At 43.3% G+C, this 13,359-nt stretch overlaps 1 protein-coding gene across 1 annotated transcript in view; it reads left to right on the forward strand.

The window, feature by feature from the left end:
- The window catches only part of CDH1 (cadherin 1), an 81,958-nt gene extending 70,482 nt beyond the window's left edge, over nucleotides 1-11,476 (forward strand). Inside the window, exons 12-16 of the mRNA XM_042919548.1 lie at nucleotides 2,509-2,733; nucleotides 3,048-3,278; nucleotides 6,163-6,293; nucleotides 7,893-8,036; nucleotides 8,961-11,476. Of these exons, the coding sequence (XP_042775482.1) occupies nucleotides 2,509-2,733; nucleotides 3,048-3,278; nucleotides 6,163-6,293; nucleotides 7,893-8,036; nucleotides 8,961-9,170 (941 nt within the window). The 3' untranslated portion in view covers nucleotides 9,171-11,476. The remainder of the gene's footprint in view (nucleotides 1-2,508; nucleotides 2,734-3,047; nucleotides 3,279-6,162; nucleotides 6,294-7,892; nucleotides 8,037-8,960) is intronic.
- The last annotated feature ends 1,883 nt before the right edge of the window (nucleotides 11,477-13,359 follow it).

Genomic DNA, 13,359 nt, shown 5'->3' on the forward strand with positions numbered 1-13,359 from the left:
ATGTGACTCCCTCCAGGCTGTTTCTGTGTGTTTGAATTCGTTTTTCTGCATATGAATGATAGTTTATTATAAAGCGACTATCTAGTTTATAGCCTGGTTTTATTGTAAAAACCATTATTTTATACATGTTGATTTCTATTAAATTTTTCATTTACTTGATATGTAATTTATTATTATTTACAATATGTCTTTAAGACACAGATTTACTTTGGCACTTTATAGATTTACCTCTTGGTAATAAAGAAATGTTACCTAGGGCTGCCTGGGTGGCTCAGTATGTTAAGCATCCAACTCTTGATTTCGGCTCAGGTCATGATCTCGTGGTTCGTGAGTTTGAGCCCCACAATGAGCTCTGCCCTGACAATGTGGACCCTGCTTGGGATTCTCTCTCTCTCTCTCTCTCTCTCTCTCTCTCTCTCTCTCTGCCCCTCTCCTGTACACGCATGCTCTCGCTCTCTCTCTCTCAAAAATAAATTTAAAAAATTAAAAAATAATAAACTGTTACCTGGATCTAGCATAATTTAATTATTCACACATTAAAGAACACTGGGATGGTTTCTACTTGGTCATTATTTCCAAGACTTTCATATGTAAACATCCTTGTACATGCCTCTATGTGCAAGTATTTCCCTGGCTAGATATTTAGAAATAGAATTATTGTTAGAACCTACTCACTTCCTGACATTGTGAATGAGTCTCTTTCCCTCACTAACTTACCAGCTTTCTGAAGTAGTTGACAATCTAGAAAACACAGGAAAGCGAGTAAGGCCATGATGGGGCTGGGCGGATGGCTGTTGAATGATGCAGCCTCCATCACATTGTGAATGTGCTGGGGAAAGATAAACCTGTTAGAATTTAAAGCCTGTCCCTGGAGCTGTAATTTGGGAGTTAGTGAGGAAGGCAAGTTAGACCTTGACTGGGTCCCATTTGCAGCCTGAAGCAGGCTCCAGGCTCTGAGCTGTCAGCACAGAGCCCGACGTGGAGCTGGAACCCACAAACCGAGAGATCATGACCTAAGCTAGAGTCAGACGCTTAACTGACTGAGCCACCCAGGCAGCCCATGTTCATTTATTTTTGAGAGAGAGAGAGAGAGAGGGAGAGGGAGGGGGGGGGGGGAAGGAGTGCACAAGCTGGGGAGGGACAGAGAGAGGGGGACAGAGGATCTGAAGTGATCTCTGCACTGACAACAGAGAGCACAAAGCGGGGCTTGAACTCACGAACTGTGAGATCATGACCTGAGCCAAAGTTGGATACTTAACCAACTGAGCCACCCAGGTGCCCCTAATTAGAAAAAATTTTAAATGGCCCTGCTGGGTTTTTGTTTTTGTTTTTTTTCCTCTCCCATAAGGTAAAAGGATTCATCCATGGATGAATGCATAAATAAAATATGGTATATGTATACAATGGAATATCAAAACATGGATAAATCTTGGGGGCATTGTGCTAAGTAAAAGCCATGTCACAAAAAGATAAATACTGTATAGTTTCACTTAAGGTGTGAAAGTGGTCAAATTCATAGAAACAAAGTACAATGGTGGTAAGGGGCGGGGAGGGGGCTGGGGAGAGAAGGAAAGCAGGGAGTTGTTTAATGGCTACAGAGTTTCAGTTTGCAAGATGAATGACACTGTTCTGGAGATCAATGTGAATATACTGTTGAGCCTAAAATGTAAAATGAACTTTAAAATGGTTAACATGGTAAATTTTATGCTATGTGGGGTTTTTTTTTTAAGCCATAATTTTTTTAAGAGTAAAAAGAAAAAATAATCACCACATTCTTGCCACCCAAGCATGATTATAGGTTTGAGATAATAGTCCTGTGCATTTTTTTTTCTATAACAAATATTGGGGCACCTAAGTGGCTCACTCGGTTAAGTGCCCAACTCTTGATCTCAGCTCAGGGTTGTGAGTTGGAGCCTCACATTGGGCTCCATGGTGGGCATGGAACCTACTTAAGAAAAAAAAAAAACCCCACACTAATATTAATGATGATGCTTGAGTGTCTACTCTTTCTACCATTTTATGCTAGATGCTAGCATAAAATGGTAGAATACATATGTCAGAATGTAAACGAAATGCACACGGAACTGTCCAAGTCTTTTTTTCCCCAAGTCTACTTTGAAAATCAACTTGCAACTTGTAGCAATTTCAAAAGCTCAACCCTTTGATAATGACCTTAAAGCCAGAGAAGTTCGGAAAGGGAGAACTGGTAGGGGGGCAAAGAGGAATTCTTGGAGTGGTTCAAGTTTAATGGATGCATAAAGGTACGTGCAAAAGAGTAGGGAGCCTGTCCTTGGTGTGAGGAATAACTTGAATAATTGTTGTTAAAGTGAGGAATAGCGTATTGGAGAGCTGCCTGACCAGAAGTGAAGATGCCCTGAGATGGGGAGGGTGGGGCCTGGTGATGAATCTCTGAAGAAGCAAGCCAGGATTGGCCTTTGGTCTGATTCGAGGCAGTAGAGCTTCATGAATGTTCCTGAGCTGTGGTATTTCCTATATATTTTCTCTTAGGTTCTCCACTTGCTACTGGAACGGGAACCCTTCTCCTTATCCTCTCTGATGTGAATGACAATGGCCCCGTACCAGAACCTCGAAGTATGGATTTCTGCCAGAAAAATCCACAGCCTCATATCATCAACATCTTTGATCCAGATCTTCCCCCCAACACATCTCCCTTCACGGCAGAACTAACACACGGGGCAAGTGTCAACTGGACCATTGACTACAGTGACCAAGGTGGGAACTGGAGTCTTACTCTGACCCCATGCTTTTCCCTGCTCCTGCCCCCCACCCACTTCTGAAAGTCCCTTCTCAGCTTCTCAGATGTCACCTCTTTTGTTTGATGCTTGTTTGTTTGCCCCATCTGCATTTGAGGCATTCCCCCAAAGGTCCCTTTCCTTTCCTGGTATCTGACTCTGTAACATACTGCACAGTGATCTTCCACCCAAGCAGCTCCATTTTCTTTACCCTAATAATTCTAGAATGAGGTTGTTTTGTTTGTTTGTTCTTTTTCTCCTGGTCCCATCATTTATTTTTGTTGCTTCCTCCAGCCCGTGAATCTCTAATTTTGAAGCCAAAGAAAACCTTAGAGTTGGGCGACTACAAGATAAATCTCAAACTCGTGGATAACCAGAACAAGGACCAGGTGACCACCCTAGATGTGTACGTTTGTGACTGCGAAGGGGTCGTCAACAACTGCAAGAGGACCATGCCTTACGCTGAAGCGGGGTTGCAAGTTCCTGCCATTCTGGGCATTCTCGGAGGAATCCTCGCCTTACTAAGTAAGTATGCCTGGCAAGCGTTTCAGTCTTTGGCTTCTAAAATGGGGGAGGTTTATCTGTTACTGAGCATTTTAAAGTTGAGTTCGCCAGGACTGGAAGGGAGCACTGTTCCATTAAATCAACAGGGGCCCAGTCCGTCTATTTTGTTGTTCTTTGAATCCTTCAGGGCAGTGCATACAAATCGCCTGCATGAGAATTCTGATCTGGGGTGGGACCTCACATTCCACCTTTGTCACCAGCTCCCAGGGGGTGCAAATGTTGGAGGTTCTTAGAGCAACCCGGAGCAGCAAGGCTTTAGGGTACTATTCTCACCAGCATGGTCGGAGCTACCAGCTCACCACCCCCACCTTCCGTCCTGGAGAAGGGATGAGAGAGGAAGTGGAAGGCACGTATCTGGAAAGTGCACCTTCACTCCCATTCCGATGGCTCAAACACAGCCACACCTAGAATGTCCCACCCTAACTGAGTGGCCATGTGCCCATTTAACACTTGGCACAGAGTGGGGGTGGAGTGCAGGGTGAATAGTGAGTATCAATGACTATCAGGACAGAGTGGGGGAAAGACCGTGTATAATTAGGGGCTGAAAAGGGCGGTCCAGGTCATGAATGCCTTTGCATTCAGAAGAGGGGGCTGTTAATTGAGCCTCAAGGAAGGTTTGGTGGAAGATGTAGGATGGTCGGGACAGGGACTGGTGGCATCCAGATGGACAGAGGGACATTCGTGACGGTTCCCACACTAGTGAAGGCACAGAGAGGAAGGGGAGGCAGGGAGGAGACCAACGTGGCTGGAGTAGAAGAAAGTTCTTAGAGGGAGCAGTGGGGCCACCTCTGGGGTTTCAAGTTCGACTCAGCACAGGTGTTCTTTCCCCTGCCGCTTGCTGCTTCAACAGATTCATTTGCTCCTGCCCTTTGCTGCTTGTGTCGTCTCAAAACTCAAAAGGAAGGAGAGTGTTGTTTAGAATTCAGTGAGCTTTCTGGACTTGTGTTCCTCAGAATTCACATGGCCTTTATCGCCACCGTGGGATGAGGTTAATTCACCTTCCTGTGTCATCAGCACAGGTGTGACAGCACAAGCCCTGCCTGCCCACTTACTTCCCACTCCAATCACATTTGAACGGGCCAGGCTGCTCTGGGGACAGCAGTTACAAACTAGTACTTTCATTCTGAGGAAAATGTTCAAGACTGGAGTTTACACTTAAAATACCGATTTTTTAGTAATAGCCTTACCTCAATTTGTTTGGGGTATATTTTATTAGACACAGAGGCCAAGGACAACATGGCAGAAAGCTTAAATGTGGAACAACATCGAAAGCAGAAGCAACGCCAGGATCCACACTTCTAGCTTCTTGTTCCTTGTGGGCAAGCGTAGAACTTAGCCTTCTAAAGGTGATTCTACAAAGATGCCGGGACATGTGGATGTTCGTGTAATCCCTCAATATTCGATTGCTTGCTTTGTGCCAGGCTTTTTGAGGATCCCACTGGGGTTACTGAGGTTTTGGTACAGTGTATAGGGTGGTACTTCCTGAAGCAGTAAAAATATGTTGTTACTTTTCTAAAGGGATAACATTTGAGTAACGTTTGATCAGTAACATCTTCTTGGAGATGATAACCTGCTCCTTGCTCTTACTTGCTCTACGCTCCACATGGATGGTGACTGTTGACATCTTATATGGTCTTCAGGGCCGTGTCCTCGGTGCCAAGGCACGTCTAGGCCGACCCAGCAAGTGCTCACTGTTCCCGTTTATGGATTGTGATCAAGGAAGTTTGCTTATCTGAATAAAGTCTTGGAAACTTGCTGATTTCAGAAACAATAGGGAGTTTGGGTACTTCTAAGAAATCTTTTCCCCAAGTCTATGCAACCTCCTGTTTCAGTCCAATAATACTGTTTCAGTAGGATGTCCTTTCCCTCCTCCCTCCCCCTGTAGGGTGTCCTTTAGAGGTACTTGGGCACAAGCATCTATGAAGAAAACACATTGAATCATCATTTTTTCATTCACGATAAGTAGTTTAAAAGTTTTTAACAGCTGTTAATCATATATACCCTAGAAACATCCCATGATCAGATGAAAACTTTGGAAATTAAACAGATCGTAGAGCTTGCCCACATGATTTTTATCTTAAGGGAATATACCAGGTGATTATATGGTCTGTGTCCCATTCCTCAGAACTGATTAAAAATAATGTGCACCTGTCAATCACATTTAGGGTGACTCAGCCCTGTTCACGAACCTCTAATGGTTCCAACTCAGAATCAAAGCCAAAGTCCTTCTAGTAGTCGACATATCCCTGCCACCCCTCTGTTTGCTTCTTTCCCCCTCACTCACCCTGCTGTGGCCATGCTGACTTCACTTTTCTTAATCATGCCAATCATGCTCCTGCCTCAGGTCCTTTGTCCTTACTACCATTTCCTCTGCCTGGAGCATTTTAACTCAGATTCTGAGAAATGACTGACTGGTTTAATAAGTCCAGTTAGGGGCCCCTGGGTGGCTCAGTCCATTAAGCATCCTATTTCGTCTCAGGTCATGATCTCCCAATTTGTGAGTTTGAGCCCTGAGTCTAGCTCTGTGCTGACAACTCAGAGCCTGGCGCCTGCTTCGGATTCTGTGTCTCCTTCTCTTTCTGCCCCTCCCCCACTCATGCTCTATCTCTCCCAAAATTAAATAAACATTAAAAAAGATAAATAGTCCAGTTGAAGACACGCTTGAATTCCCATGTAATTGTCCACTATGTTATACTGTATACGTTAACTTCAGGTATGTGAGCATCGCCATGTGGGTTGTCTGACAGCCATCTGTCTGGTAGGCAAGGCAGTGGTGCTGTGTGATAGCTGCTTTTTATGGCCTTCCTGACCTGTGGCTCTCCTTGTTCTCTCTTCCCCACACCAGTCCTGATTCTGCTGCTTTTGCTGTTTGTTCGGAGGAGAGGGGTGGTCAAAGAGCCCTTACTACCCCCAGAAGATGACACCAGGGACAATGTTTATTACTATGATGAAGAAGGAGGTGGAGAAGAGGATCAGGTACCTTTTTAAAACTGTGGCAAAAAGCTATGTGGTGATCTCTATTTGGAAGAAGCAATGATTAGGAGAAGGTAGGCATTTAAAATACCGTTGTTCTGTTCAGCACCCAGATGAATGGACAGATGCAAAGGGCAGTTAAATAACTTGCCCAAAGTCACACAGGTAGGAAGCAGTCAAACCAGGTAGTCTGACTCAAGCCTGTCCTCCTCATGGCTGTTCTCAGGACATGAACTTCAAATTATTTAGACATAAAGCAATTAATCTGTTGTGATATTTTGTCCCTTGAGTTTATAGGTATGCTAAACTTTTGCTTTTCTTTTTGTAGATGTTAAATCTTCAGGCCTTCTTTATTTTCCCTGATTTTGGAGATGATCTTACCTTGCCCCGGAGTTTTTTTGTTTTGTTTTGTTTTTGTTTTTTAAAGTAACCTTAATGCCCAATGTGAAGCTCAAACTCAGGGACCCGAGATCAAGAGTCACATGCTCTACTGACTGAGCCAGCCGGGCACCTTTCTGGAGAGTTTTTGAAAGTGTATTCTATCTAGAAAGGGAACCTTGGGCCCCATCTCGGAGTTCGGCTTTTGACTCCCACCATGCATGAGCACATTTGCTGAGCGATGTGGTCTGGAAGAATAGCCATTGATTAGAATTTCAATGCCTGTTTTGCATAACATATTAAGGGGTACAGAGAAATGTCCTTCAGGCATTTGTGGGACAACTGCTGGTCTCAGCTACTGTCTTAGTCTGTGTGGACTGCTATAACAAGATACCACAGACATTGCTTAAAAACCACAGAAATTCATCTCTCACAGTTCTGGAGGCTGGGTTGTTTAAAATCAAGGCACCAGCAGATGTGGTGTTTGGTGGTGGCTTGCTTCCTCCTTCATAACCAGCCATAATGTACTCGCACGGCAGAAAGGAATCTCTAGGGTGTCTTTTATTGGGGCACCAGTCCTCCTCCCGACGGCTCCATCTACCCTCCTGACGTAATCACTTCCCAAAAGTCCCACCTTCAAATACCACCACCTTGGGCATTAGGTTTCAACATATGAATTTTGTGAAGGACACAGGTATTGAGTATATGGCAGCTAGGCTCACAAGAATCTGTGGACTGGCTAGGACTTAGTTAATAAGGTATAACAGCCTACATCCTTACCACAGGGGCTCCTCATGATCATTTGATGTCTTTCCTTTTTTTTTTTTTTTTTAATGTTTATTTTTGAGAAAGAGACAGAGTGTGAGTGGGGTAGGAGCAGAGAGAGAGGGAGACACAGAATTGGAAGCAGGTTCCAGGCTCTGAGCTGTCAGCACAGAGCCTGATGTGAGACTTGAACTCACAAACCATTGAGATCCTGACCTGAGCTGAAGTCGGACGCTCAACCGACTGAGCCACCCAGGCACCCCTGATGTCTTTCCTTCTAGGGCTATTGTGAAAACTCTTAGGTTGAAAATTGTCATTTTAGTTTACACTGGCAAATGCTTGCAACTATCATGCAGTTGACAGGGTATTATCTGATACCAGAATCTATAATCCAAATATATCCCCTTATTTGTGACTGTTTCTTTTTACTCGGGTCTATTTTTACCTTTTTCTCCAAAGGACTTTGACTTGAGCCAGTTGCACAGGGGCCTGGATGCTCGGCCTGAAGTGACTCGCAATGATGTGGCACCAACCCTCCTGAGCATGCCCCAGTACCGGCCCCGCCCTGCCAATCCTGATGAAATTGGAAACTTTATTGATGAAGTAAGTTAGCAAAATCAAAAGCCATGGTGCCATTCATCTCTCAACTCAGGAACAGTTGTGTTGAAAGTCAGGAAAAAGTCTTTAGATTCTTTGCTTTATGTTTTCTCCTTGTCTGATCCCTGACTGCTATTTTTTATTTGTGTCTCATCTGAATTTCAGAACTTAGAGCACTTCAAATTGTTCCTAGCGATTTTGCGAAGTCCATATGGCAAAACCAAGAATGACTTGAAAGGATTTAGTAAGAGTAGACATGAAGCTAAAGGAATTCAAAGTAGATCCAGTTTGGTTTCACTAATGAGTCTTTTTGCCCCTGCATCCCACTCCTGGTTGGGATGTGATATTAAATGTGTATCATAAGTCTACCTAAGGGCCAGAAAAATAGCATCCCTTTGTATATGTCAGAAATGCATTCAGCTTTAAATTCCAGGAGCTTAAACAGATATAACAGAGGGTACCTTGTTTTTGTGCTTGTTACCTCATGAGCACAAGATGGCTGCCACACTTCCAGGCCTTGGGTCTGTATTCCAGTCAAGAAGAAGTAGGAAGGGTAGGGTAGAAGCCAAAAATTTTCATTCAAGCACACTGTTACTGCCAAGTAGGGAGTTTATTCTATATGTTACAATATGACTGTTTTCAGCCTCTGTCCATCCTGACGGGCTTGTTTGTCTCCTGCCTACACATAACTTATCATTAGTATAGAGGAAAAGATTCTGCAATTTACCTGTAATGTTCTCTTTTCATGAAATATATATTAGATTTGTCTTCCTTGACTGTTTGTATAAATTTACCTTATTGGTGTCGCAGGATGGTTGCATGGTCATGTGTGACTCGTTGCTCGAGGCACCTAGAGGAGGCATCTTGCCTCAGATGACAGGTGTGCGATTCCTTTCATTGAAAGATCCTATCGTCTTCCTTCTTCTTTAGAACCTGAAGGCAGCAGACAGTGACCCCACTGCTCCTCCTTACGACTCTCTGCTTGTGTTTGACTATGAAGGAAGCGGTTCTGAAGCTGCTAGTCTGAGCTCCTTAAACTCCTCAGAATCAGACCGAGATCAGGACTATGACTACCTGAATGAATGGGGCAATCGCTTCAAGAAGCTGGCAGACATGTACGGAGGTGGTGAGGATGACTAGGGGACTCGAGACAAATGGGGAAGGAGATGGGCCCCTACATCGTGTGACAGAAAATGCAGGGCTCATGGTTTCTCAGCTCCCTTCACTTGAGATGACTTTCTGGGGAAGAGAGACTGCTCGGTGATGCAGTTAGGATAGTTGGGATTTCCACTTTATAGATCTAATCTGTGTGTGTTCGAATGATTTCGCCCTAATTTTTGAATCTTTTTTTCTTTCCTCACTCTTTAAGTGGTGATGCTGTCCCAAAGACCCCCATATGTTAATACTTCAGAACAATAGCTTCAGCCTCAAAAGGTTCTGCTAGCAACTTGCAGATTTCCTTAAGGGTTTTCGTCTCATTTTTTAAGGGAAGGGAGGGGTCAACTGCCCTATTATTTTGTGTGTGTATGTATGTATGTGTGTGTAATTATTTTTAATTTGTGTACTTTTTTCCTCCTATCACTGCACAGCACCCCTTGTTCTACTATCCACTCTTACTCCTTCTGAACCTACATTGCCCCAGACAGGGGTTCTCTGATGCAGAAATTGTGGGGCCCTTTCAGGATAAGTGTGGTCTTAGTCTGGCCATAGTGTGACTGGGTATTATTTACTCTTAAGACCTTTAATCTTCTGAGTATATAACTTGAAATAGGTATCCATCCACTTACTGGTTGTGCATAAGAATGTTTGTTATGTGTATGTCATTACTGGGGTGATCTGGTTCTAAACAGGAAGCCTTGACCAGAAAGGGTGGTGAGTTTTCAGGTGCCACTCCACATCTAATGTTCATCTAACGCTCAAACAAGAGAGTGATCTATTCCAACACTTACGGTAGTGCCTCGAGTGCTGCAGCCAAAGACAGAAGGTGTTTGTCCCAGCGGAGAGCAACGTGAAAAATGGGTTTGAAGGTGGCAGGAGACAAGTTGTTGAGCCTGGCAATTTAGGAAACTGAGGCTGAGGATGGTTGAGGTGGCTCTGCCTCTAGTCCTGAGAAAGAATGGAAGAATCTTAACATGTGACTCCAGTCAGGATCCTGCTACCAGAGTTTCTTCCTGACAGCCCAGAACCCCCCAAGTGCCTGCTGTTGTTGATGTCCACAGGATATGCTGGCTGATCTGGAAACATCTGCCCGAAATTCCAAGCAAGCATAGAAAACGATATCAGGAAATCCAATTTATTTTCCTTAGGAGCAGGAAGAAAATATGGCCCTAAAATGTGTTAGTAAGGGGAGTGTGGGGAGAACTCTGATTTGGATCTTCTTTTAGTTGAAATGTGAACTTCAAGAACCTTTTGACAACCATGGAAAATAATCTTATCTAAATTGCTTTACTGTCTGTCAGGTGTTTTTTGAAGAAAAAAAAATCATCCCTGCAATCACATCTTGGAATTGTCTTGATTTTTCAACAATTTAAACTCGAATGTAGTCCTGTATAGAGAATGTCACTATAGTTTTGAGTATATATGTGTGTGGGTGTTGATAATTTTGTATTTTCTTTGGGAGTGGAAAAGGAAAACAATTCAAGCTGAGAGAATTCTTAAATATTCATTTTTATAAATTTTATTAAAGAATTTTGTTAAACATTGTCAGACACATGTTTTATTTGGTTAGCCACAATTCCATGCAAGACCAGTGGTACTTGGGCTTATTCAAAACATGGAGAAGGAAGCTTCATGTTGAAATGACTACTCCAGAACTTTGTGTCCTTCTATTGCGGGCAGAGTGTGGGAAACTGCATTTACAAATTCACTTTACTTGAAAACTGTCCATATGGTATGTGGAGAAGCCATTAACATTCTCTTCTTAATGGAAAAACTACTGTGGGCATTGCTGAGGGACCTAGCAGAGTTTCAGACAAATTCAGTCAGTCAGCAAAAAGTTTGTGTAGTCCAGTGGTTCACCACTGGGGGAGAGTATGGCTCCCTCTCCCGGAGGACTTTGTGCAATTTCTGGAGATACTTTGATTGTGATGACATCAAGTCAAGGCCAAGGATGCTGCTGACCGTCCGGCAATGCACAGGACAGCCATGTGCAACAAAGAATCATCAGGTTCAAAATGTCAGTAGTGCTGCTGTTGAGAAACCCTGTTACAGTTCTGTCACTTTCCTCTGCTGGAGTGTAGGACTTGAGATAGATATATAAATTTTTTTAAGTGGTGGTCAAATATATATACAGATCTTGACTTATGTGGTTATATCCCAATAAACCATCATAAGTTGAGAATATGTCAAAAGTGCATTTAATTTGCCTCAGGCACCAGACATGAGATCGTAACCCACTTTAAATGTGCTCAGAATGCTTAACATTAGCCTATAGTTGAGTAAAATCATCTCACGCAAAACCTGTTTTATTTAAAATAAATATTTTAAATAAAATATTTAAATATTTTTTTAATATTTATTTTGAGAGAGGGGTGCCTGGGTCTCTCCATGGGCTAAGCGTCTGACTTCGGCTCGAGTCATGATCTCATGGTTTGTGAGTTCGAGCCCCACGTCAGGCTCTGTGCTCAGAGCCTGGAGCCTGCTTCGGATTCTGTGTCTCCTTCTCTCTCTGCCCCTCCCCAACTTGTGCTCTGTCTATGTCTCTCAAAAAATAAATAAATGTAAAAAAAATTAATATTCATTTTGAAAGTACATCATGAATGAGGAAGGGGCAGAGAGAGAGAGAGAGAGAGAGAGAGAGAGAGAGAGAGAATCCCAAGCAGGCTCTACATTGTCAGCACAGAGCCCTATAAGGGGCTCGATCCCATGAACCATGAGACCATGACCTAAGCTGAAATCAGTCAAGAGTGTGTATGCTTAACCAACTGAGCCACCCAAGTGTCCCTCATATTAACCTTTTTTGTTTATTTTTTTCATGTTTGTTTATTTTTGAGAGAGAGCGTGAGCAGGGAAGGGCAGGGAGAGAGGGAGACAAAGAATCTGAAGCAGGTTCCAGGCTCTGAGCTGTCAGCAGGTTCCAGGCTCTGAGCTGTCAGCAGGTTCCTGGCTCTGAGCCTGACGTGGGGCTCGAACTCATGAACCGTGAGATCATGACCTGAGCCGAAGTCAGATGCTTAACTGACTGAGCCACCCAGGTGCCCCCACAAAACCTATTTTATAATAATAAAGTGTTGAAGAGCTCGTGTCATTTATTGAATATGGACAGCGAGAAATGGAATGGTTAAGTGTGTCTGTTGCTTACCTTCCTGATCACAGAACTGACAAGCCGTGGCTGCCACTCACTGCCCAGCATCACGAGAAAGTCCGACCGCATATCACTAGCCCAGGAAAAGATCAAAATTGGAAGTATGGTTTCTACTGAATGTGTGTGGATTTTGAGCGTGCAATTCAGTGATACTAAGTGCACGTATAACCCTCATCTCTATTTCCAGAACCTTTCGTCATCCCAAACAAGTTCTATAACCATAGGCAATAAGTAACTCCCCGTTCTCCCCTTTCTCAGCCCCAGTTACCTCCATTCTACCTTGTTTTATGAATTTATTCTAGGTATTTCATGTAAGTGGTGTCATGTAATTTATGTGCTTTTAAACTTGGTGATATCATGTAGCCTAATGTGTTCAGGGGTTGTCCACACTGCAGCTTGTATCAGCACTTCATTCCTTCTACGGCTGAGCAATATTCCATCACGCGCATATATACCACATGTTGTTATATATCCATTTATCTTGGGTTGTTTCTACTTTGTGTCTATTGTGAATGATGCTGCAGTGAACGCTTGTTTACAAAAACTGTTTTTAGTTCTGGTTATTAACCTGAGAGGAGCATTGCTGGGTCATACGGTAATTCTGTGTGTGGTTTGAGAGACTCCAATATTGAAACCTTGGTTGGTTGGGTCCTGGAGTGAAAATTTAAGATCCATAAAAGACTTTTTTTTTTTTTTTTTTTTTTTTGAAATTGGGCACATTGTAATAAGTAGAGTAGATTATATTCCTGAATAAACTTTTATTTTAATGTTTATTTACGACAGAGTGAGAGTGTAAGTGGGGGAAGGAGCAGAGAGAGGGAGACACAGAATCTGAAGCAGGATCCAGGCTCTGAGCTGTCAGCACAGAACCTGACGGGGGGCTCGAACTCAGATTGTGAGATCACGACCGGAGTTGAAGTCAGACGCTTAACCCACCAAGCCACCCAGGCACCCCATAAACTTTTTTTTTTTAATTTTAAGTTTATTTTGAGAGAGAAAGCATGAGTGGGGGAGGGGCAGAGAGAG

Source organism: Panthera leo, chromosome E2 (genome assembly GCF_018350215.1).
Source record: "Panthera leo isolate Ple1 chromosome E2, P.leo_Ple1_pat1.1, whole genome shotgun sequence".
Classification (NCBI taxonomy): domain Eukaryota; kingdom Metazoa; phylum Chordata; class Mammalia; order Carnivora; family Felidae; genus Panthera; species Panthera leo.